Raw genomic sequence first — 26985 nt, 5'->3', positions numbered from 1 at the left:
GTTTTCATAGGCCTGACTTAACTTAAACTAAACTATTTTGTATTTTACCAGGTAAGGGTCCACTGAGCTATATAGCTCTTTTTCAGAAGCGACCTGACCACCAATGATAGCTCAACGAAGTGGCTCATCACGTGGAAATGTATAGTAGCCAAATACTCCCAAACATATGTTTCTAATTTGGGAAGAAAAAACTGGAGGACCCAGAGAAAAATCCACATGACCACGGGGAGAGAGACATTCAAACTCCAAATATACAGGCATCAGGGTTGGGATCGAACCAATGACCTCCTGCATACCAGGCAAGAGTGTTACCATCTCGTCACCGCAACTATGGCTTGGTCTGTTTGAACCAGACTGTGCCTCAGCTTAGGTATCCTGTTTTAGGCAATGGCTATGAAATCGTTCCCAATTTTCAGATTAATCTGAAATCGTTATTTTATTCAGATTGATCTGAAAACGTGATATCACAGTAGGTGATGCCACTTGCTGTGATGTCACCTTCATGGCATTATGGAGCATCGGGGGACAACTAAATTGTAGGCAGAAAGATATGTAAAATGAGTAAATGTGATCTGAAAAACAAAAATTCTGGAGATCTGAAAATTTCCTAAAAAATATGAAAATCCAAAATCTTAATTGTTTAAGTCAAAAAGTCATCCCTCCTATGGAAGACAATGCTATTCAATATTTAAGTCTGTACATTTTCGAACCACAGCCTATCCTGACAAACATTAAATCCATGAATACCATTTGCAAGTCCCTTTTCATCTAACGATCTGTGGGATGAGTGTTTCAACGCCGAAAATACTTTTTTTTCTCTCTAAGATTTAATTACATGCCAGAGTGAAAGGGCGTACAACATTGATCCCATTAGAGCTGCACAGCAACCAGAGCTGCCAGAGCTGTCTCCAGTCAAGTCGATGTAAGTTATCTGTGTCGTTAAAATCTGTTAGTTCTGTCGTGAGATCAGAGGTCGCAATCGGGTACCCGATACCCGTACCCTACCCGATACCCGGCTACCCATACCCGGTCGGGTACGGGTACCCGTTTGCGACCCTGGTGCGGCCGGATACGGGTACGGGTAGGCCGTGAGTCACTGGTGAGTAGCCGTTTGTCACTCATTTCGGGTAGGGTACGGGTAGGGAACGGGTAACTGGGTACGGGTACGAGTCGCCGTTTGCGACCCTGGTGCGGCCGGGTACGGGTACGGGTAAGGAATCAAAACCCGTTTGCGACCTCTGCATGAGATGCAGGCGCTTTATTAATGGGGCGGCATTCTCATCTTGGGGATCTAGGACGAAGCGATTCCACGCAAATTGCAGACTCTTTGCGAATTGCTTAAACACCCTGTTTGAGAACAATTATGTGTTGTGGCATTTTAATATGATTTCCATTCTTAATTAAAACTTTGCTCGTATGCATGCATGGATACGTGTGGAAACCTTATTTTACTGAGATGCCATTACATGGTTATGCTGAGGAACAAAAATTCCACCCGAAACATGTACTCAATATTTCTATAAATGAATCGGGACCACAAACTTAATGATGTCAATAAAGTTCTATATTTTAATTGTGTAATAAAAGGCATGCTACATTCACTCTCGTGTTCCATAAACGTGCAATTTTCAGAAGTGCAAGCCTCCACGGAGTTTCATTATTTCTGGATTAGTGAGCAGAAAACTGGAGGATTATGTTGCAACCATTTGTTTAAAAAGTCTCCATGCTGACACGAGTGCCATCACCAACGCGTTATATATCTCTGTGCTGAAATATATAAATCATATCATCGGCCTTGATCCATCCACTGTTGAATGAATGCCTCCCAAATCCATCTCCATGTTTCGCAATGCAGTAATCCACGTAGATTCTGCACACAGGCTAAGTTCATTGCTCCATCTACGAGGTGGATGGACCCTCTGGCTGCCACTCCTAGTGGACGCAGTACAGTATGTTATATATATAAAAATTAATCCGAATACAAAAAAAAACATGCACTTGGACATTCATCTTTTAAAACATGCTTATTCTTGATTAAACTCAATAACGTGGAGAATATCGCGAAACATGACACTTCGCAACACGGTTATTCACGGTGTCATTGTACAGACCCCGCACACAGCACGGCAATTTGGATGCCATTGATTCTCCGCATTGGCAGTCACCGTGCACTTGAGCACCAAAAGGCTTTGCCGTATGATGGAAACAAGACACTCGGCAGCCAGGAGACGGCATCTAATGATGCCTTGGTCAGTCGGCCACAGAACACTCCCGTGTCACCACGCAGATTTGGCAAATGTGTAGGAACATAAAGGGCAGGGCAGTCCTTGTCAGGTAATAACAGGGGGTGTCTAAAGTGTATTTTTCTAACGCAAGAATACAGTTTGTTTAGGAATGTTGCTATGGCGCCATTGGTATCGCAATGGACTTGCAATCCAGAGGTCACCGGTTCGATCTCCTGGCTTGGCAGTTGAAACAAATGGTGCAAATTTCTTAAATTCCCCGCAACACCCTAATTCCACTCTCCCCACCCAGCAGGCATAAATGGGTTCACCGCAGTTAGCTGATCGGCAATCCGTGCGTGGTGGGGTAGTGGCGTAGCCGCTTGGTTGGCATGTTGCCCCGGTGCAAGGAACGCAAAGGTTCCATGGTGGTGGTTGGGGATCGTTGTGTTTGTGTTGCACACTCGAAATGAAGGACGTTGGGCAGGTGCTCCAAATCGAGGGCAAACATTCATTATGATTAAACTTTGGGTGAATTACTTGTAGAATGCAACAGCACGTGTCACACACAGCACAATCTTCACCGAGTCGCCATTAACCACGTGACTGGTGTACACGTCCAGTTAATCATGAACCCTGCCAGCTCCCCCACAGGCCCAACTCAGTCATCACATGCTGGTGTACACACGTGCATTGATGTACTGCACAGCACATAAGGATTTATTAAAAGAGTGGTCCATTCCTAATGTGCCACACTTGTCCAGGACTATGCGGACGCCAGCGTGTTGCAGCAGTTCGTGACCCGCTTCCTGCTGCGGGAGACCTGCTCACAGCTGCAGTCCCTGCAGGGCTCCCTGGAGTGCGCCACGGAGGCCGTGGAACGACAGACCTGCCCGGGCCGGTGCGTCGCTCGCACACTCGGACTGCCAGACTCCCGTTACAGAATCACACACCACCCCGCCAGAGCCCGATTATCCTAGGAGCAAAAAGTAGGTACATATGTAGTAGCTATGGGCCCTGCACTTTCAAGGGCCCCGCGCTAAATGCTTTCAAGCTATCAATTCCGGTTCAGTGATTCTGCAATTGCTTTATTACTATAGTACTATACTGCCTTCAACTTTTATGAACGACTGGGTGTTTAAGGTTAGCGATTTCGTCGTATTATCTGGCTGTATGGCAAATGAAAAATTACAATTACTTTACGATGCAATGTGTGTTTTAATATTTGTGTTTTTGTTTAATTTAGGGCCCCTTTGTAACATATGCTACAGGCCCTGCGCTAGCTTAATCCGGCACTGCAACCCGTGTGTTACTTCCAGTCTTCAAATATCACCACACGCCGATGTGTTACACCCAGTCTCCCACTCACATCTATATTGCCCGTGTGCTACTACCACTATTTTTTATTTTACCAGGTAAGGGCCACCGCATTATATAGCAAGGTTGCTTTTTCAGAAGCGTCCTTGCCACAAATGATAGCTCAACGAAGTTCCTAATCATGTGGACATTTAAAGCAGCCAAATACTTTAAATGCACGTTTCTCAATGTGGAGGGAAAAGCCGGAGGACCCAGAGAAAAAAATCACACAACCGCTAGGAGAGAGACAATATGCAGACGTCAGGCTCGGGATCGAACCCATGTCCTACTGTAAAGCGGTCGAGGTAATTAACATCTCCAACCCATATTCGCATTTCTGGTATGTTAGTTACATCCAGTTTCTCATTACTCCCGGTCTCACGCTGACGTTGACGCCCAGTAGTTTATATTCTTTGCGTCTTTCAGTAAAGTCACGTAGAACAAAGAAATTTACAAAAAGCTACGACGTTTCGATCGCAACACATCTCCTGGTGGCGATTGCTTGTGTTGCGATTGAAACGTCGTGATTTTTTGTAAATTATTTTGTTCTACGTGACTTTACCGAAAGACCCAAAGAATATGAATTCCTGCAGTCACGAAAGCTTTAAGTGAAGACCCAGGAGTTTGTCCGGGGTCTTTCACTCACTGCCGCAGGTCGGTCTCTTAGACCCACACTGACAGCATTGCTTTGCTCAAGAGGGCCTTTAATGCCGTTACTAATACTCGTATGAATTTTGAAGGTAAAACACTTTTTCAACATACGTGCTTGAAAGACAACAGCAGTTGTGGTTCCTGCTTGTAGTAATCATAATACTAATGATGATGGAAAACGTAGAAAGGGTCCTAAAAAAATGTACACTTCTAAAGTGCCTTTCACCCGGAGGTCACATGGCACTGTGCATTTTCCAAAATTAAGAAATCCCAATAAAGGAAACAGGCCAACACCAGTTAAATCTAACCCCAATACAAATAATTCAAACAATAGAGAAAAGCCATGAAAATAAGTGCATCTAAGGCGAGATTTGAATAAACCGAGGGATGATTACTGTTATACACAAATTTTCTTCATTTTTTTAGAAGCCAAGTCTTATCGTAACATTAGACTTGATTGCGCATGTTATTCTGGTAAAAAAAGCCTCAATTTCTCAGCTGGGTCTTTCAGTGCCACTACAGGGAGTCCACAGAAAATAAATTTCAAACTGGCACTGGGGGAAATGTGGGTCGCTATTAGGCTGTAATCAGGAAACTGACGAGTTGAAACGCAATCAAGAGCGGCATGGGACGGCCTATCACTGTGATGATCTCTATTTGTCTGGCGTTACTACCAAACATTGTCTTATGCATACTGTTCAGGAGCAATGCAAGTTTCGGATAATGGCCTTTAATCAAACAATGTTTTGATCACTTCTGTAAGATGCATCCTATGCTTTTTTTTCATGGAGCCGTGGTGTTTAATAATAGCCCATATTTTCTAGCACCAGTACTCACACGTATCCTGACAGTCTGTGCGACATCGCATCAGTATTCAGAGATGGTTCTCCAGACCAACACAAATCATCGCAGCTTAAGCCAGGGCTAGCTTGTTGACCCATCACAAAGAAAATGCGATAATAATTGAAGGCTGAACTCTAAGCCACAAGCAGTGCAATTCTGACTGCATGTGCCCACTGGAGGATAGCTGTTAAACGATTTCCCAAGATGCCACTTGGCAGCGTTATTTAAAGGTTATTTTTAAACAGCGCTTGGTCATTCCACTGCTGCACGAACACCTCCCCACGCTGTGTCAGTCATGGGGATTGTTTGACCGTAATTCTCCATACTGGTGAGTGTGGGGTTGGTGAGGAACCGAGGTCCGTGTGTGTTAGTGAAGGAGGCGGGGGGGGATAAACCGTTATAGAGGTCACTAACCAATTATGTTCGCAGTGGCCAGAAATCGAACTCAGGTCGCCAGGTTCATAGCCACCACTCCATGAACATCTGAGCTTACTGAAAGTCATATTGTGGTTTACTAAGAGCACTGACTGAAATTGAAAATTCCAAGCCTGAAGTAAATTTAAGTTGGCATTTTTAAGTCGAGGACGCAGTGTTATTCATTTTAGGTTGCGTTGTTGAACGCATGTTTTATACAATCTTGATATTTCATGCCATGGAACAAGGTGTGCATCTGTAACGGGCTTCTTCCACTCAAAATGTGGTGTCCTATGTCAGACAAATAACACGCGTGGTTGCATAAACTTCTGACTGTTCACATGACTACAATGACAATTATTTTCTGAAATGCATGCACTGTATTGTGGGAAATATTGAACAGCTAATACTGAAATAGCATCCTCCTTAACTAGATGGTAATTGTGCATGTTACTACAGCCTGTTTGTCGCTCCACTGCTGTATGAGGGTCTTGTCACACCATGCAGTGCAGCACATACGCGGACTCCACCTGTTCCGTCTGCGTGGGATATAGTGTTTCCCCCTCGCACGTGTCGGTTTTATCCACGTGATCCGATTCCCTCCCACATGTAAACACTCACGAATTGGCCCAACGCAGAAGATCCCTGGGTCTAATCTTCCACGAACCTAGATGGTCCACGCTAAACCGCATCCGCACAAACCATAACAGATACGAATACCTGATGCACAAATTGGAAATCAAAAACTCTCCAGTGTGCGACTGTGGTCATCCACAACAGAGCGTACAGCATATAACGACGCAATGGCCCGATCCTCAAATACGAAGGAGACATCACAGCGATGCACCTTCGATTCTGCTGACGCGGTTGTCCCGGTTTGACCACCTGGATGAGACATTGCAGTCGTTGCTCAGGTGCCAATGGCACCTACCTTCGCCGCTTGACTGTGGTTCCCCGTGCCTCCCGAGTAATTTTCTGTGTATGAGAGTAAGCGAATAATGGTTGCGTTATAATATTCGTTTTTTTGAGCATACTACACCATACTGGTCAGTGTAGGTTGGTGAATGTCGGGTTAATGCAGAACGTGTAATTATTACTGCACTGCCCTCTACTCTCCGCAACGCCTGCCACACCTGTCTTGTGCACGTTCGGTCACCCGTCCAAGCACTATCCGAGCTCAAGCCTGCTTGGCTTCGTACGTAGCCAACCGTGATCATTGGAAGTGAGGGGGAAGGACAAGAAAGTAAACACAAAAAGCAGGTCTAAAGAAATGGGTTTTAAGTCTGGACCTAAAAGTGCGTAGCTCCAGTGGTTTCCTAATATCGCAAGGAAGAGCGTTCCAGACGGCCGCAGAAGCGCATCTGAAAGCGCGCGATGCAGTGGCCGTCTTTGTTCGGTGTCGAGGCAAAAGGCTTGATGGTCTATGCTCCTTGACGAGATCAGCAAGGTATTATGGCTCCTTTGTGGAAAGTACTTTGTGTGTAATGAGTGCGACCATTAAAATGTAATCATTCGGGCATTTCTGACGGGATCAAGGGTGCATTCCGCGTGCTTTGGTAAACACCGTACTGTAATGCAGCGTTCACATTTAAGAAGGTGAAAACGGACAGCCTGAGAATTCAAATACGGGCATCTCCCTGTGTGTGTGTGTGTTTGCGGTTTGCATGCATGCGTGTGCGTGCGTGTGCGTGCACGCATCAGGGTGTGGGCCGGCAGGTCAGAGGTCGCCTCCGTGAGCCGCACCGTTCGGAAGACCGGCCGCCGAAGCCAGAAGAACAACGGGCTCTCTCCGAGCGACGGGCAGCACCGGGCAGCCTTCCCAGGTAGGGCTGCAGCCGCATTGTGGGCTAGCGAGTGGTTCCTGGTGGTTACTGGGCAGTTCACGTGACTTTACCGAAAGAACCAAGAAGATGAATCCCTGCAGTCACGAAAGCTTTAAATTGAAAAATGGGATCCTTGAAGCTCACCCCCACCCCCCATCTACCCCCCCACCCCACTTCGTCAAAGATGAGGAGTTTTACCGCACAATGATTATTTTGCGTACTCGCACGTGCTGTCTGCGAGTACTGTTTGTGCGCTACTGTATGTAAAGGTTTCACCGTCAGCATAATCGGCGTTTATGTCACCCTGTTGAGAGGAGAAAAATTTTAATATTAGATTTTTAGACATCCACAATTTAGGAGTTCTCTCAGTTTTATCTACACGTGGAGAGGTGCAGATGCCCACGAAACCCACCCCTGTTCCCAGATCTCTCTTTGCACCCTGTTGAGAGGAGAACATTTTTAATATTTGATTTTTAGACATCCACAATTTAGGAGTTCTCTCAGTTTTATCTACACGTGGAGAGGTGCAGATGCCCACGAAACCCACCCCTGTTCCCAGATCTCTCTTTGCACCCTGTTGAGAGGAGAACATTTTTAATATTTGATTTTTAGACATCCACAATTTAGGAGTTCTCTCAGTTTTATCTACACGTGGAGAGGTGCAGATGCCCACGAAACCCACCCCTGTTCCCAGATCTCTCTTTGCACCCTGTTGAGAGAAGAAAAGTTTTAATATTTGATTTTTAGACATCCACAATTTAGGAGTTCTCTCAGTTTTATCTACACGTGGAGAGGTGCAGATGCCCACGAAACCCACCCCTGTTCCCAGATCTCTCTTTGCACCCTGTTGAGAGGAGAACATTTTTAATATTTGATTTTTAGACATCCACAATTTAGGAGTTCTCTCAGTTTTATCTACACGTGGAGAGGTGCAGATGCCCACGAAACCCACCCCTGTTCCCAGATCTCTCTTTGCACCCTGTTGAGAGGAGAACATTTTTAATATTTGATTTTTAGACATCCACAATTTAGGAGTTCTCTCAGTTTTATCTACACGTGGAGAGGTGCAGATGCCCACGAAACCCACCCCTGTTCCCAGATCTCTCTTTGCGCCCAGAATTTCATCAATAACCTCTGGGCCCGATCATCATTACACTTTACAGCCTCTCCTATCCCATCAGATGGCTTTTCACGGATTCCTCATCGCATAGAATCGTTGTCTGGCATTTCGTTTCTGTATCAGGCCTGGTTGTGGTCTTTCTTGTGTGTTTTAACGCGATCTAAACCCAAAAACGTTGATTATGAATAACATTGGTCGCGAAAGCCTACGTGTTAAACTTAAGAAGAGTCATCTTCTTGGTTCTTTCGGTAAAGTCACGTAGAAGGGAAGTAATAAAATAATAAAAATAAAACATAATGAAACAATTCTCACGACGTTTTTATTATTTTATTACTTCCCTTCTACGTGACTTTACCGAAAGAACCAAGAAGATGAATCCCTGCAGTCACGAAAGCTTTAAATCGAAATTTAAGAAGAGTCATTGTGTTTTTAATCATTGCATTTTCCTGCCTCTGAATCTCCTTGTAGTCTTGAGTCCTGACTTCGAGAGCCCTTGGAACGCCCAGCTCAGCCGTCTGGAAAAGCTTCTGGATAAGTTGGAGACAAAGGTGAGGTCCCTCACTGCTGGGGCCATCCTCCACGGCCTACGCCACTCATGATCCACACTTCCACAGGGCCGAATTATCCAATAGGCACAGCAGGCACTGTGCTTAGGACGTACGAAAACTAGAGCGCCCATGAAAAAACATTTGACCATGTTTTTTGTTTTTATTATAAAAATGTTTTTACTAAATATCTTATTGATCGATTAAAATGAACGGCATCCTTTTAAAGCTGCGTCATGCGATGTGATCATTATAATCACAGCAAAAAAATTGTTGAATAATTTTTCGCTCATAATATTTTAGGCATTTTGAAAAAAATGATTGCAAATTAAATCTGCTTATTTGCGGCACACAGCGCACTCCCATCGATTTAGGGCACAGACCAAATTATGAACGTATCAGTAATGACATCTGTCCAGCGGCTGGAACTCGTACCGTGTGAAACAAGCGGAGTGACAGCGGCAGTAGTAGCATGGGGCAGCAGTAGTACCAAGTGTGGAATCACTGAAGGCCTACAAAACAGAAGTGTCTAAGGCCTACAAGAACCTTAATCCGGCCCTACACCTCCATACATTATGTCGATGTAATCCGCATTTTAAATATTTTATTCAGAGTCTTAATCTAGTCCATGTCAACCTGTGAAATAATAATCTGTGGAGTAATGTGTTCATTATCTTAGTCTACTAAAGCAGTGAAACATTGAATCAATTCTCAGTTATTAAATGTCTGTGTGAGGGTCGCGCAATTCCGCTCTCACTTCCCAATATTATCATGGCAGCCAAGCTGTGAACTCGGTAAAAATGTATTTGGCCAATCATCGTTTTTTTGTTTTCCTCGGGGCTCCGCTGTCTTGCTAAGAAATGAGCTTAGTCTTCGTCAACGCCTTCATTCGGCATCGTTAATACTGGTAGGAACCTCCTGGTTACACCAGCCCACAGGGGATTATTGTGTCCGTCGTGCAAGCAGGGGCTGGGTGGGGAGGGAGGGGCTGGGTGGGGAGGGGAGGGTGGGGAGGGGCTGGGTGGGAAGGGTGGGGCTGGGTGGGGAGGGGAGGGTGGGGAGGGGCTGGGTGGGGAGTGTGGGGAGGGGCTGGGTGGGGAGGGGCTGGTCACCCCGTGGTGCCCTTTTAAACTCAACGTTTAACCTACTCACGCCGGCTTGTGCCCGCCCTCACAGTTGGGTATATTTGCGGAATACACCACGCCGCCGTTGACCCTGGCCATTGACCGAGAAACCCAACGTTCCTACCAGCTCCCTCCACAGGAATGTGTTTTCATACCATCACAGTCGGTCGTGCTTTTGTGTTTGGTGGGTGGTCTTAGTCATCGTCACGCTGGATGGCTTTCATGGACTCGTGGTCATGGTTGACTCAAATGAAATAAACCCTTTTGATGAATTATTTCGTCACTAAATTCGTGAAGAAAATTCACACTTGCTTCTACATCTCCTGTACACCTGGACCAATTGTGATCAGCAATGGCACATTGTTAATAAGGCCTGTTTCAGTTACTTCAATGTACAAGTGTGTGATGTGCAAGTTGACGCATGTAAGTGGTTTAATTACGAATTCTTTTGCTGGAAAACAGGAGCTGAAACTGGAGCCTCTGGAGGAGGAAGAAGTGGAAGGAAGTGACACTGTGAGTTGGGTTTGTCTCGTGTTGTAGTCATTCATTTTCCCTGCTTGTGGATCCATCACCAGTTCACTCAATAACGCCGTCCATGCTGCTCCTCTTTCCATATTTACAATCAATGTGCGTTTAGAGTCTTTGGCTGTTGTAAATTTGCACACGATAAGCCACTTCGTTCAACTATCATTTGTGGCAAGGTCGCTTCTGAAAAAGAGCTATGCATCTAAGTGGGCCTTACCTGGTAAACATTTGAAAAAATAGTTTTGCTTAAAATTTGAGTTGAGTTTCAGCCAAAAGTCTGTACAAGTGCAAGGCACTGTTTTTTTTTGTATAATTATAACATCCCCACTCGTTTTGCTTCCAATTATATTCTTATCGTGCTGTTGGCATCATATCAGGAGATGAAGACATTTTCATTTGGATCTCTCACAGCGAGCAGTGCACTACATTGTGTCCCAGAAAATGCCGTTCAAGATGATGTCAGAGAACTACTTCTGGATTCCATTAAAATGGGCCTCTGTATTCATTCTTAAATTTTGGAGCTTTCATGCCATGCGAACACATTTTAATCACCCTGCAAAGTTTGTCGCAAAGCAGTGAAATACATTTAGAAAATATGTTTTTTAGAAGTAGAATTCACCATATGAACTGAATGATCAAATTTTGTTCCAGTATAACGTTTTAATCGCAGGTGGCTCAGTCTTCTTAAACGGTATTAGTCCCCCTGATCCTACCCAGCCACTCCTGATCCTATCCGGCGTACACGCTTATCAGTGGATCTTCTCACTCTCGCCATATGTATGTATGTATGTTGAACTTCTTTCACGTGTACGTAGCCAACCGTGCTCATCGGAGATGCGAATGTGTGTGCCGTTCCGGCCTTCGTAGGTGCTCGCGAACAGCACTTGCCCCAACAGTCTGTTTAAGTCTAGATTTGAAGCTTTCGTGACTGCAAGGATTCATACTCTTAGTTCTTTCGGTAAAGTCACGTAGGTAAAAAATTAAATTAAAATTAATTTTGTTTTTTATTTTTTATTAATTTTAATTTCATTTTTTTACCTACGTGACTTCACCGAAAGAACTAAGAGTAAGTCTGTTTAAGGCTATGCGGGGGATCTTTGTATTTGTTTTTGACAGCACGTGCTGCTGGTGCAGAGGCAGATGCCCGTGCAGGAGGAGCATCTGGAAGCGTTCCGCCAGGCTCTGAGGCTGTACGCTGAGCACACGATGGCCGAGGGTGGATGTCTCTAGTGAGGAGCACATTCAAGCACGCACGCACGCATGCACACACACGCGCACGCGCACGCACACACACGCGCGCACGCACACATGTGCACGCACCGGCACGTACACAGGACACACGCGAACGCACATATGCGGATGTAAGTTTTGGTTTTCCGTGACTTATGATGTGCGTACGTGTTAAGCGTTCACATTGTGCAAATATACACACGTTCACAATTTTTTTTTATGCTTTACGCCCCCAGAAATTCGTTTGATCGTGATAATTTAAGATTACGATTCGATTTAAGAGTCAATTTGTATTGTCCATCTCATACGTTTTGTCTTTTATTAGTTTTGTCATCCTTAACGTGTTTTTGCATGAAAGCATAAGGATGTAGTTTAATCGGAGACTGGATGAATAATTAAATGCCAAGTGTGCATTTGTGTAGAACACTGGCATGTGTATATGCAGCACCCCCTTGTGTTTGTAAAAACATAGCAGTGAATGTCCAGGGAGTGAAACTCAGCCCTGCGAGAATAAACATGCAGACACAGAGGCATTGAATGTTATATAAGCAAATGCAGACACAAATTGACAAACAACACTCACAGGCATCACCGAAGAAAGTGACTCCATATCTATGCTGTGTTCTGTTTTATATTACATTGGGTCCGCAACATTTGCAGCACAAGCGATGCTCAACTCTAAATCCACGCCTTGCTCCTTGCTATATATAACCAAGGCTTAACATTTATACATGCATATATATTCTTTTTGAAGTCTCGAGAAATAAATTATTCCTGGGAGTGTATTCTTGTTCAAAGTAGCCTCTTTAAAAACATCAAGTCAGGATTGCACACATGTTGAGTGTACTCATGCTCTGCAGCTGACAGCAAAACTTCAAAGTGGAGACTTTAGAGAGTGTTTAACCCACAATGCCTTCGCATCGTTAAGGATTTTTAAAGCCATAGGCGATGTCAATGTGAGAGATATAAGTCTGTCACCTCCAAGATTCTGGCTTCAAACCTATTTTGTGAGTAATGCGTGTTCATTAGCTTCAACACAATTATACAACATTAGCGTGAGCATCATTATGGAGAATATAAGTTACTAAATAAATATCAGACACTATGTGTCCCCCATATATCTGTTCCTCCACATAAACAATAATGTTGTTTTGTTATACGTCCCCTAGGACCCATATCTTAAAGAGAGGGCCCTTCCCTATAACATCTGGAGATTAACCTGCATCGGTTCAAGCAAGCTTGGCTCTGCTGATGAGACACTATATGAAAACCAATTCAGAGTGTTGCTTGTACTGAATCATATCTGCTGAAAATATGCACTCCTAAACTGAACTGAACTATTTTTGTTATTTTACCAGGTAAGGCCTACTAAGCTACATCGCTCTTTTTCAAAGGCGACCTGGCCACGTGTGTTAGCTCAACGAAGTGGCTTATCAGGTGGAAGTTTATAGCAGCCAAATACTATAAACGCCTATTTCCAAATGTGGAGGGAAAAACCGGAGCACCCAGAGTGAAACATGCAAACTCCAAATACACAGAGTCAGAGTCTGGTTCGAACTCACCATCTCCTACTGATAGGGTTTTCCCCCTTTTTTCTGGCAACAAAACTGAAACCTTTTTACAAGGATTCATGTCTGCATTGACCACAATACTTGCAGTCAAAATGCAAACCAAAAACACACTGATAATATATGCATTGTCCTTGAAACTGATTGGTCCACACCAGAGATAGCTTTCTTTTGAGCCTCGTCTCAATTGGTGCTCGACCAGATGACGCCAAAAAGCGTAAAGCTCAAAGACAATGCACCATCAAAGTAATGAGGGCTCGGGGTAAGCATCTATATTTTGGTACTGGCAAAGGAGGTCTAATGATGTAACCATCTCCTGTATGCCAGACGATGTAGTTAACATCTCACCACCGCGGTGCCCTTAGACATAGCATCCAGTAGAGTGTCTGGCAAAATTAAGTACCCAATCCATACGCATCGTGTCTCGTAATGTTTACTGACCGTACATTACAGCACATCGGCAACAGCCATGCAAATTGCATGTAGAACTGATACATTGGCTGACTCATAAAACTTTGCATTGAAAATGTTGGATATTGTGGGTAAACAGTCATCTAGAGCGCTGTGACTCTCACCAGGACAAGTGGGTTGAGAAACGAACGAACGGTCATCTAGAAATGGGTACATAATTTGATTCGCATTTCGATGTTACTCTGTCTCAGGGGTGGGGAACCTTTCTTCTGCCAAGGGCCATTTGAATATTTATAACATCATTCGCGGGCCATACAAAATTATCAACTTAAAAATTAGCCTGTGAAATTTGGTCAAACATTGAATTAACTCACCCCTAACGTGATGGCTGGAACTGCTTCTCTTTGGCGAGGCGTGTGATGTTAGCTGGCATTGATGATGTTGCTACTCGCAACTGCTTTTCCAGGTTTGCTCCTAGATTTATTGAAATTCGAGTCCCGCCTGCGGTTGCCTTGGCAGGGCCAGACCAAATGATTCCGCAGGCTAAATTTTGATTTAAAGCTTTCGTGACTGCAGGGATTCATCTTCTTGGTTCTTTCGGTAAAGTCACGTAGAAGGGAAGTAATAAAATAATAAAAATAAAACATAATAATTTTAATTTTATTATGTTTTATTTTTATTATAATAATTTTAATTTTATTATGTTTTATTTTTATTATTTTATTACTTCCCTTCTACGTGACTTTACCGAAAGAACCAAGAAGATGATTCCGCAGGCCTTATATGGCCCCCGGGCCGGACGTTCCCCACTACTGCTTTATCCACATAGTTTTACTTTGCTGACTGCAATATCAATAAACCAACACATGTGTGATACTGGATGGCAGTGGGGCAGGTGCAAATGCACAAATAACACTCAACAGATTCGTCAATAACACTGCGCTAAAAGAGGAGCAAACGTTTTGGGTAATGGCCCATCACAGCAGAGAGATAGAGGTTAGATAGAATGAAAGAATAATCGTTACATAGTGGGGCACCGATAGGGATTTCATTTTCAGTCTTGGTTTTGACGAACAGCCGTTAACTGCTATCATGTGAAGCTTACCCACGACAGCAGTTTATATTTAGTAGCAGACAGAGATTTGAAAAGTCAAGAATGTACGTACAATATAATTGCATTGAGTCAATTTATCAAGCGTACTTGTGGTTGTAGAAATTCTTGAAATAAAATGTATAGTGGAGTCTCCAACTGAAAATCACTCAATTTCTCTGGCCTCTCTGGTTTTCTGCTAGAAAGAGGGCTCATTACACTGAACATGGGCGAGTATATTTTCTTCTTTTTTTAGTCCCTGTGCCCAAGGTTATTACATTTCATATGAAAAATTTCGCGACACTGCATTATAATCGCTACGTGTGCATCGCTTAGCCAGCTCGTCGAGCAAATTTGTAATGTGGTGAAGTACATTGAATGTATTTTTGTTATTTCTTTATTTTGCAGCATTGCTGTCCAGAAACTTGCTGTCGAAGCAAAGTTTGTGATTTATCAATTCTGGGAGAACAGCTCCCTTTGGAAAAGGTAAGTGAACGAGACGTGTTCTGAACAAATTGGAAGCGATGCTTGAATGATTCTACTCCCGGGTCTCCCTCTTGCACCACCCTGATACTCGGATCCATCTGCTGACTATCCAGTCCCAAATCAACTACAAGGTTGCTCTCAGCCTTTTCAATATCCCCGATAGACTCATCGCTGCCTCCCTTCCCTCTCATCTCATTATACTCCACTTCACTCGCTCTGTGCTCCAGCAGCCAAGGCTTTCTGTGGCCTCCAGTCAACCTCCGTCCGGTGGGAGGCTGCCCATTCCATGAATTCAAATTATATTGTACACATGAGCATGAAATGTGACTAATGCACTGATTTATAGCCTTGGTATTTCCGTCCACTTGCTTGTTAGTGAACCCTAAGCCGTATTTATTTAAAATGTAATATCAACCTCCACTCAAGGGGGTATAAAAACATTGCAACGCTAAAATAAAATACACAGAAAAATGAAATAACGTTGAAGTAAACGCCGTGAGAAAATATCAAGTCTTGCACTCCCTTCAAAAACCACACAGCGAGGCTCGTAGCGTGCCGCATCACCGCCAGCGAGGCATTCCAGATCCTTGGGGCAATGCATGAGAACGCCCCGATCCTCCAGCGTCGAGCGCAAGAGCCGAGGTCGGGAGAGTAAGTAGGTCCTGCTCAGAAGAGCGTGGCGTGTAAACCGCAGTCGTGTGACAGATCGGTCGGGCCCGCAGGTACATTGGATCCAAGACCATGCAGAGCGTTACAGTGATGGGACACTGAAGCGATTTGCTTAGTTTGGATTTTAAGCCGCAAGTCCACTATCAACAAATACATCCTCATGGCAAACATCACGCAATGTAGAGCGCTTAATGAGAATGACCTATTGCTTTGTAATGCAGCCACAATGCGTTAAAGTGCATTGATATATGTTTTGAAAGTGTTTGTATTTTTCTTCTTGGTTCTTTCGGTAAAGTCACGTAGAAGGGAAGTAACAAAATAATAAAAATAAAACATAATAAAATAATTCTCACGACGTTTCGGCCACAACGCAAGCAGCCGTCCTCAGGTGAAGACCAGGTCTGTCGAGGCGACAGCGTCTGAATGAAACAGCACCATGCTTGGAGCGTATATTTAAGCTGGGTTGGAAGGGGGGAAAAGGGCGTCTTGACAAAAGAATTTGCATATCAAGAGGAATTTAGCATATTTATGGGAAATGCAGGTATGTGATTAGTACTACTTATGCCCGTGCATTATGCAGGATTAGCAGCATCAAAGGGAGGGGATATGGGAAATGCCCCTTCTACGTGATTTTACCGAAAGAACCAAGAAGATGAATCCCTGCAGTCACGAAAGCTTTAAATCGAAAAAAAATGTTTGTATTTTAATTAATAGATCTGTGATTAACCCGGTCGGTATGCTTATTTGGGTTATGCAAATGATTACAAATACCGTAATAAGGTGGGTAGCGTGGCACAGTGGTTATCACACTGCACAATTATCTGAACCGGTCCTGAATACCCCCCTGCCCCTCTCATGTACCAGAATGGTGAAGTATGGTAAAATAATGCCAATGTCCAACATGGTTTGGGAAAGCGCGATTATTTTATTTACATAATGAAAAAAAACTATTATTTACCAAAGAATGCCTCGCTGAGTCTCGACAATCTTTTCTAGGAAAGTCCTACATTGGGATGTTAATGTCAATAATCATAACTCAAAATAATCATAAACGTCAATGTGGTGAAGGTAATTAAAATGAGCAAACAATGTCTCATTCACATGCAGCATTCATCACTCCACGTAAAAAAACTAATAAATAAAATGGCACACAGCCCATCCATCACACATGGCCTTCTGGAATTGTTTCAAGACAAGAAAATTCTGGATCGATTTTGACATACAGTGTCTCATCTGCAGCATCAGGCTTCGTTGGATCAATGCTGGTGAACTGCCTATCTTAAAGGCAAGGACCCACTGTTTAAGATACAATGTTCCCAGTTAGACGCAACATTGCATAATACATAACTCTCACTAATAACTGGTCGAGAATATAAATAACAAAGTTGATGAGCACACAATAAGTCTCCATCATATCCTGTATCTGAATCTCCACGTACAAAAAGTATTTCTTCCACATTCTAGATTTGAAGCTTTCGTGACTGCAAGTATTCATATTCTTAGGTTTTTTCGGTAAAGTCACGTGACTTTACCGAAAAAACCTAAGAATATTTCTTCCACAACCAATCAGCCGCACAGCCTTCTGGGAGTGCATCATTTCAGGATTGTTATTTGAAGATCAGCAAACTCTGAGCTGGTTCCTTCAATGAGTAGTTTGCATGTGAGAGGAAACTGGAGTACCCGGGGAAAACGTATGGCTATAATACCAAAAGCACTGCACGGATGCATTCAAGAATCTATTCCTGTACAGTATTGCCATCTTTTGGCCATCTTGCTCGAGATGTCAATTGTTGTTAAAAAATTAAATATACACTATTCAGATACAACCACTACATGGACTCATGCCATAATTTTGATATATTTTTAAGAAACCCAAATAACAACACGCAATATTAGTGTACAGTCACTGAATACTACAGTCTATTATACTGTTAAATTAGACTTGACATTAATGTATAATGTTAAGTAGTTGCTACGAGTTTTACAGTACTTTTTAGTTCCACAGTATTTACAAAAGGATGTATATTTATTTTCCCAATCACAAAACATGCACACACCATTTAGGCAAAATCTGAAAGTAGTTCTGCGGTTTTATGAGTGCTCCTGAGAAATTATATTAAATACTACGGCCAATTATCATAACCACCGTTACTCTGCCAACGGAGAGGCGGAATTTGTGAAATGATGCCAAGGGTGCACGATGGCTTATTGCACGCTGCAGCGCACCGCAGGGTAGCTTAAGGGAGGCACACCCTAGTAACACACTCCGAGCACGTCTGTGAATTTCAATAGAAGTACGTATCCTAGAAGCTCGCCCAGATCCGGAAGAACGCCGATGAACAGAGTGGAACAACGCGGACGTCTGAAAACACATTCCTGCGGAGGGAGCTGGTAGGAACGTTGGGTTGCTCGGTCAATGGCCAGGGTCAACGGCGGCGTGGTGTATTCCGCAAATATGCCCGATTGTGAGGGCAGGCACAAGCCGGCGTGAGTAGGTTAAACGTTGAGTTTTATAAGGGCACCACGGGGTGACCAGCCGCTTCCCACCCAGCCCCACCCCACCCTCCCCACCCTCCCCCTCCCTGCACGATGGACGGACACAATAATCCCCTGTGGGCTGGTGTAACCAGGAGGTTCCTATCAGTATAAGGATCTCATTCGAGATCCAATGATCGCACCTTCTGGCTTTGACATTCCTCGAAGACACTGGCATAACCATCAACCGCATCAGAACATCAACAGGCCAATGGGCACTTCTCCTTCATGAAAGGGAAATTAAGGACAAGCCATAGTGCGACAGTGTCCATGCAACCCAAACGACGGTCCATGTAGCAGAGGTCGCAATCGGGTACCCGATACCCGTACCCTACCCAATACCCAGCTACCCGTACCTGGCCGGGTACGGGTACGGGTACCCGTTTGCGACCCTGGTGTGGCCGGGTACGGGTACGGGTAGGCCGTGAGTCACTGGTGAGTAGCCGTTTGTCACTCATTTCCCAACGTCTTGTCTGTTTTCACAATTCAAGTTCCTAGAATCAACCCACCCGCGCCTGCAACATGGCTTCATTCCAGAGGTCGCAATCGGGTACCCGTACCCTACCCGATACCCGGCCGGTTACGGGTAGCCGGGTTCGGGTAGGGTACGGGTACGGGTACCCGTTTGCGACCCTGGTGCGGCCGGGTACGGGTAAGGAATCAAAACCCGTTTGCGACCTCTGCCATGTAGTGAACTCATGTAGTCTGCGCTCCCTCAATGGAGGAATAACAAAACGACACAAACTCTCTTCTGAATCCCTCTCGCGGCTAGGAGACCTTGACATTGCCATTTAGTCAGTGGACGTATTGCCATCCGTACGCAAGAATGGACCGGAAGGGGAGTACAGGAACGAACTTTGTAGCTAGTTATCAGATGTGTTTTAGGGTCATCTGTACAGCTGGGACTTCTAGGCAAATCATTTCTATTTATATAAACTATTTTTGTTTATTCTACCAGGTAAGGGCCACTGAGTTGTATCGCTCTTTTTCAGAAGCGACCCGGGCCACAAAAGATTACTCAACGAAGTCGCTTATTAACGTGGACATTTATAGCAGGCAAATACTCTAAACGCATGTTGATTGTAAATGTGGAGGGGAAAACCGGATGACTCGGAGAAAAATCCACGCGACTACGGGCAGAACATGCAAACTCCAAATATACAGGCGTCATGGTCGGGATCGAACCCATGAACTGTATACCAGCCAAGTTAGTTAACATCTCTTAGTTCTGGGGGCCGCCTGCATCACCATATTTTCCCTGGAAACACATACGAATTTAAACATTCTACATTTTGTGTTCGTATCAGCTTTCTGCGCCTGTAGGTATGTAGTACTATCAGTGTTTTACAAAATCGCTGTGCATTGGGCAAACGCGTGCATTGAATTTCACAAGAAGCCATTTCGGAGTTTTTATCCACTCCATTGCGTTCTAGTTTATTGAGCCATATAATATGCCTCTGGAAAAAAACTGTCTCTTTGGGACCAATTAAACTCAGCTGTAGATTTTGATTAAGCATCAGCAATCTGCTTGGTTAGGCTGCGAGAGCCGTTTGTCTACAGCATGGGTATTTATTCAGACTAAATAGAGTCTATGTCATCAGCATTTCACAGGCCTGCCATATATAGTGATTGCGTAAATTTTGGGTTCTCCCTTCAGGAACGCTGTCAAATGTATGCTAATATCTGCCTTCAACAGAAAGACAACAGGGATCCCAGAATGCTTCGCAAACCAAGAGCACATCACCACTTCTGCACATACACACTGCGCATATTCTGTGCATAATACCAATGCGGGTACAATTCTACAAATTGCTTAAATATTTATCTCATCATCATCATGAGCCATGATAAATCCACTGCTGGAAAAAGACCTCCCTCCAAGTCTCGCCATCTATTTTGGTCTCGCGATATACAACAACGCCTCGAGTACTTGTACATTAGCTGGTTCTATCGCTCCATCTTCACAGTGGGTGTTCGCTCTCAGGCAAGTTATCTCCTTTAACTGCCGCACTGTCATTAGTCTGAAACCACAGTGCCATCAACCTTGCTAGCAACTTGCCCTGCCCAAACCAACTTGACTTTCCTCAATAGTCAACCTTGTGTATGTTCTCTGATCCATGTGCATCTCCATGCTTCATACAATTATTTGGCCATTATTCGCTCATCATCATCATTATTATTATTTTTATCATTCGTGTGGAGGAGTTAGCCAAATACCCTCCGAGCTTCGTCTAGTGTGGTCCCTTCCACCAGCAGCGTATTGAGGAGGCAATTGCAAGGCTGCACCTTTACTTCATTTATTATTATTATCAGACCATTATCTATGCCATTACAATAATCAGTGGAATGCTTGGTTTAGTTTTAAATCCCACCAGCCGGATTAACCCTGGTTCGCTTTTTCACTGTGCACAACACCAGTAAAAACAATTTGAAAGTGAATGTTAGCCAGTGCCCACCTCTCCCCCACAAGGTCAATTCGTCTTGCAATTAATACCCAGCACAGTATGGTCAGCACTTGGATACAGAGCCAAAATGGAACTACATAATAATACTGGCCCCACCACAAACTCGTGTGGCACTGCCGCCTTAATAATAAGAGATTACTCACAACACTGTACTTACATCCAAGAGTATGCAACAGGCTAAACAAAGGAGCTTTGTGATTGAGCATGGTTGGCATGGGCCCTCGTGCAAGGAATGAAATAGAGCCCCCTTTTCAATGTTCTCCCCCCTCTACGTAGCTCGGCACCTGGGCTCTGGTCCAGTTTCACTGCCTGGACACTCGGATTATTCACAATACCCATTGCATTTTCAGATAATGGGTATTGCAGTGCCTACCTTATTACAGACCAATTGAGATCGTATTGGTTACCCCGTGCCCTTATAAATCTCAAGGTTCATCCTACAAAGTCCCATCACAAGGGAGAAACACAAACAAATAGACAAAACGCATGTATTGCCCTATTGAAACGGCTGTACGCAGTAATGTACCTGAAAACTCAATGTCCCTTTACAAGAATATAGGTAAACCATATGGGTTGACAGGTATGTCGTACTTAAGGTGCTTGATGACTGTACTTGAATTGTAATGGGCATTGTAAGCTCATCGTCGTCGTCATCATCACCATAAGCCATTATCAATCCACTGCTGAAAGAAGACCTCCCCAAGCCATCACCATCGCTCATGGTCCTCCGATGTAACAAGCTAGTCTAAACCCGGACTTGTAAGGCTTTCATAACGGTGACGAATAAACAACTTGTTCACAGCCACCAACAGACGGGCCACAGCCGGAGCTTCCAGAGAAGCATGGTTGACCAACTGGAGTCCCCAGAGGCCATAGCAACGATGCTGGTTCCAGGTAAAAATAAGTTAATGTTCCCTCTGCATTCCGATCACACCAATGACACATTCTCACTGCCCTTGGGAAGCAAGCAGTCCTGGTTTGAGAGCAGACAAGCCCGAATATCTTCTTGGTAAAGTCACGTAGAAGGGAAATAATTAAATAATAAAAATTAAACATAATAAAATTATTCTCACGACGTTTCGGCCACAACGCAAGCAGCCTCCCCGACAGACCTGGTTTTCACCTGAGGACGGCTGCTTGCGTTGTGGCTGAAACGTCGTGAGAATTATTTAATTATGTTTTATTTTTATTATTTTATTATGTCCCTTCTACGTGGCTTTACCGAAAGAACCAAGAAGATGAATCCCTGCAGTCACGAACGCTTTAAATCGAAAAAAGCCCGAATATATTATCGCGGCTTTATAAGGCCAAGTTAGCACCAGCTGAAAAGCAAGCAGTCCTGGTTTGCGAGCAGACAAGCCCGAATCTCTCATCGTGGATTTACCTGGCCAAGCTCGCACCACGTGGGCCATGCAGCCAGCTTATGCTGGACCACGTGGGCAAGCTTTCATACGGGAGCTGCACACTTTTTTTTACCGAGGCGGACCTTGGAAACAGTCGTGATAGCACAGTCGGAATTCGGACTAAAGATGTGATATCCAAAGGTGTTTTTGCACAGAGCAACTTCAGACCAATGTGTAAAAAAGGCAGCCAATTCCCCCAAAAAACACCCCAAACTCTTAAAAATAACATCTTTAAATATCAATGTTGTCTGATTTATCTGAAAAGACCACCTTTACACCATTGGTACCTCATTTGCCAGTAAAAAATATGATAATTGTTTTTTTACCTTTTTATCTGGCAACAAAACTGACACCTTTTTTACGAGGAGTCATGTTTGTATAGACCACAATACCTGTAGTCATAATGCAAACAAAAAAACATAACTCTGATAATGTATGCACTGTCCTTGAAGTTGATTGGTCCACACCCGAGACAGCTTTCCTTAGAGCCTAGTCTCACATGGGTTGGACCAGATGACGTAGTGCGCCTTTTGGCGTCATCTGGTCCAACATCATGTGAGACTAGGCTCGAAGGAAAGCTGTCTCGGGTGTGGACCAATCAACTTCAAGGACAGTGCATACATTATCAGAGTTATGTTTTTTTGTTTGCATTATGACTGCAGGTATTGTGGTCTACGCAAACATGACTCCTCGTAAAAAAGGTCTCAGTTTTGTTGCCAGATAAAAGGGTAAAAAAAACAAGTATCAAGACCACCTTGACTGGGTTAATGTGTCGATTGGGATGATCAGCATTTCACATCTCACAGTCTGCTTCTTCGCGAATCGCTGCGCGCGGTGACCATGAACCTGCTGTTTGGAGCAGCTGCAAAGTGAAACCTGTGGCGAGGACAAATGTTGTTGCTGTTCGTCGTGTGCCGCTCGTCTTAACGCTGTCTATCTATTTCACCGTCTGTATAAAATCCCTGAAGCACCGCTTTATTCCAACGAGGCATATATTTCAAGAGGAGAGAGTGTACGCGGACAAAGGTGTGGGCCAGGGTGTCATTAACTGCAATGCTTTATACATGGGGGTAACACGGCGTCGAGAGTGGGACATTACAACCCATCTTTCAAGGGCGGCATAATGAAGTTGACATCCGTTATAGTGATGTAATGATTCGGCCCCCTTGTAATTCAATACATTTCAGTAGAATGTGGATATAAGCACACTTGTGTACTGTCTGTCTATGTGTGAGGAGCGGTGGGGGAGTGGTTAGCATGCTGCGCTACGAACCTGGTCACCCGAGTTCAATTCCCGCTCATGGCCAACACCAGCGACGATTATATGAACCGGTCATGGGCCTCCCGCAGGTCGACTCAACCTTAAACGACTACCTGGTGCGGTGTTTAACATCGGACACTGGGGAGACAAAGTCAGCCAGGCTTGGTTCTAGCCAAACCAACCCCTTGTGGCCATGTTGGCCTTCATAGGTGCTTCAAGGTGCTTGCGAGTAGCTGTCAGGAATCCCTCATCATTTATATCGACGTCACTTGTATAGTTATGCTGTATTGACAGCTAATGGTAGTTGTCAGAGGTGTGGACTCGAGTCATGTGACTTGGACTCGAGTCAGACTCGAGTCATGAATTTGATGACTTCAGACTCGACTTGGACTTGCATAACAATGACTTTGTTCCACCTCTGAGGTGTGGACTCGAGTCATGTGACTTGGACTCGAGTCAGACTCGAGTCATGAATTTGATGACTTCAGACTCGACTTGGACTTGCATAACAATGACTTTGTCCCACCTCTGAGGTGTGGACTCGAGTCATGTGACTTGGACTCGAGTCAGACTCGAGTCATGAATTTGATGACTTCAGACTCGACTTGGACTTGCATAACAATGACTTTGTCCCACCTCTGGTAGTTGTACCAAAGCACCTCCATTTCATTGCTGTTAAATGATGTGAATTTAATGCAATGTCACTTTTTTGTTTGCAGCTTCCTGGTGGACTCTGAACAGCAACTGAACATCCACACACTTGCGTGTTTCTGGGTATTTAACGTTGTATTTGTGAGCGCAGATGCTGTGTCCACGCTTGGTGTTTGCAACGGTCCATGGCACTTACACGCAACTTGTGCACACGCGCGCGCACAAACCACGTTTCCTTTGAACATTGACATTCAAGGAAAGACCAGAGATCAATGTGACAAGGTTCGTTTTATAGGAGTGGTATTTAAATGCACAAGTACGTACTGTGTTGCTGTGTGTTGTAAAGCAAACCGATTTGTAGCACTGTGTTTGGTTAAAAACGCAGTGGACACAACTGACCTGGATAATGTATGCTGATTTTGGTACATGATGTCTGTCGGTGCGTATTTGCATTCCGTATCTTGATAAATTCATATAATATTGAAGTATATTCATTCCATGGAGTATCACGATATAAACGTTTACAGTATTGTACTTAAAATGTTTTCGTAAATTCTACAAAGTATCAATAGAATGTTCTATATGGTCAGTATACCACCGTTAATTGACATGTAAAGATGCTTTTAAATTATAGTTTTACATCACGACACAATACATTTTTCATAATGTGTCTCCGCTATAAATTCAAATTATGAATTGTGATTTAAATAGGAGTATTTGATTATTTAAATCATGTCGTGTTGCAAACCAGACCGTATGCGTTGAGAGAACGGACAAACATACACAAATACTACTGTGCGGGTTTTCTGCGGTTGAGCTGATGGCTCCGGTGATGTGTTCGCTGCTCGTACCGCGTCTTGTTCGTCACGGTGTCTGAGGACTTCAGGTACAACAAAGAAATTCCCAGCACACGGAGAAACACATCAGACGAGCTTAACGACCCGCGGTACAACGCGAAAACACATTGACATCGGATACCTATTTGGATTCATTATTTACGACTTGCTAAAGTTACACATCAAGTGATATCCCCTGGTTACATAAAACATGGTATGCAGGTAAATGATGCACCAAAGGCAGAATTGACTGGGGCTAAGCGAGTTTCGGGTCATGTGAGTTGCAACAGCTGGCCCGAGTGACACAATCTCCCTATTGATGGCAGTATAAAGGAGTTGTGCATCTGCACCCATCCCAAAGGTGTGAGAAGAAACACAGCCACGCCACCACATCTCAGCTCGGCCACAGTTTTGCCCCCCAATGCTCCTATCACAGCAAATATATGAAATCTGACATTTGGAAATATTGTCGTGGAATGTAACACGCATATTTTGGCTTAACTTCATTTTCGGTTCCAAAATCTGACGTAAAGCCTTAGGTGTAGCATTCACTTAACCAAAAGAATTGTCACCCACTGTGCTGGAAGAAGTACGGCTTTATCATACTGCAGTGTTATTATAAATATTCATTTTAGATTATTATAGGTAAGGAAAGAACTCGCAAAAAATATTTCATATTGGAGAAGAAATTGTCGCAGTGGGAGAAACATCGTCTTGGTGAGATATTTTCTTACCTATAATTGATTTTTTTTCATTATCTACCGTGGGCGATGGCCACATTTGCTTGCTTTGACGCATGTTGGAATCTGAACGTCGTAAACTAACTTACAACACGGGGGAAGCCGTACCAGACACCAGCAGCGGTGTTCAGATAAGAATTGGGTGGTTCAACGGCTGACGATGAGTCCACTCCATGCACTTGAGCTGCTTTTTATGAGCATGCACTGTACACATGTCATTTAAGTTGCATTAATGTGGCACTCAGGGGGGAGGGTAGTAGTAGTAGTCGGCAGTCCAGAGGACAACACTTCATTCTTGGGGGTCAGATGTTGTCCCTGCTCCCGCATATGAGCTTTTTCTTTTCTCCACTTATTAAATGCGTCTGCTCATTTGTTGAAACATTATTCTGGTGACTTGTCTCTTTTTTTTGCACAACAGCTATGGGAAATGTACATCTTGCAGAGTTATGGTGGTTCCATTTACTTGTTAAACACCAGTTGTCGAATGATTATGCCATTCTCCAAGTTGACATACGGTAGTTAGAAAATATATAAAATTAACATAGAGACATTGTACCCACATTTTATATCCGATATTGTACATATACCGTACATGATCGTTGACTGACTGGGTGAATGTTATAAATTTTCATTACGTTCGGGTAAGACAGCGGGGAGCATGAGCGCAGTGGTTATCACTTCGCTATAAACCCGGTGACCCGGGCTCAATTCCCGGCGACGGCTAATATCAGCGGTGGGTGATATCTGAAACCGTCCTCCATCAACCAGTGTGGTGAAGTATGGTGAAATATTCATTTGAAGCTTTCGTGACTGCAGGAATCCATACTCTTTGGGTCTTTCGGTAAAGCCACGTAGGTAAAAAAATAATAGATCACGACGTTTCGGCCGCTTGTGTCGCCTGATGACGGACTCTTGTGGCTTTACCGAAAAACCCAAAGAGTATGGAAGTATGGTGAAACAATGCTTATGGGCAATGCAGCATGGGACGGACCATCTTCCGCAGTACATTGTTATCGA

The 26985-nt window shown here is 44.0% G+C and overlaps 1 protein-coding gene across 1 annotated transcript in view; it reads left to right on the top strand.

The window, feature by feature from the left end:
• The window catches only part of NECAB1 (N-terminal EF-hand calcium binding protein 1), a 43226-nt gene extending 16874 nt beyond the window's left edge, over positions 1-26352 (top strand). The window contains exons 6-13 of the mRNA XM_061565660.1: positions 2987-3123; positions 7188-7309; positions 8898-8977; positions 10561-10611; positions 11740-11852; positions 15331-15408; positions 21880-21971; positions 24461-26352. Of these exons, the coding sequence (XP_061421644.1) occupies positions 2987-3123; positions 7188-7309; positions 8898-8977; positions 10561-10611; positions 11740-11852; positions 15331-15408; positions 21880-21971; positions 24461-24489 (702 nt within the window). The 3' untranslated portion in view covers positions 24490-26352. The remainder of the gene's footprint in view (positions 1-2986; positions 3124-7187; positions 7310-8897; positions 8978-10560; positions 10612-11739; positions 11853-15330; positions 15409-21879; positions 21972-24460) is intronic.
• Positions 26353-26985: the final 633 nt, after the last annotated feature.

Source organism: Lethenteron reissneri, chromosome 35, assembly GCF_015708825.2.
Source record: "Lethenteron reissneri isolate LAM-NWPU_2019-01 chromosome 35, ASM1570882v1, whole genome shotgun sequence".
In the NCBI taxonomy this organism is placed as follows: Eukaryota; Metazoa; Chordata; class Hyperoartia; order Petromyzontiformes; family Petromyzontidae; genus Lethenteron; species Lethenteron reissneri.
The sequence above is the reverse complement of the archived record's forward strand: the minus strand, read 5'-3'. Positions and strand labels throughout refer to the sequence as shown.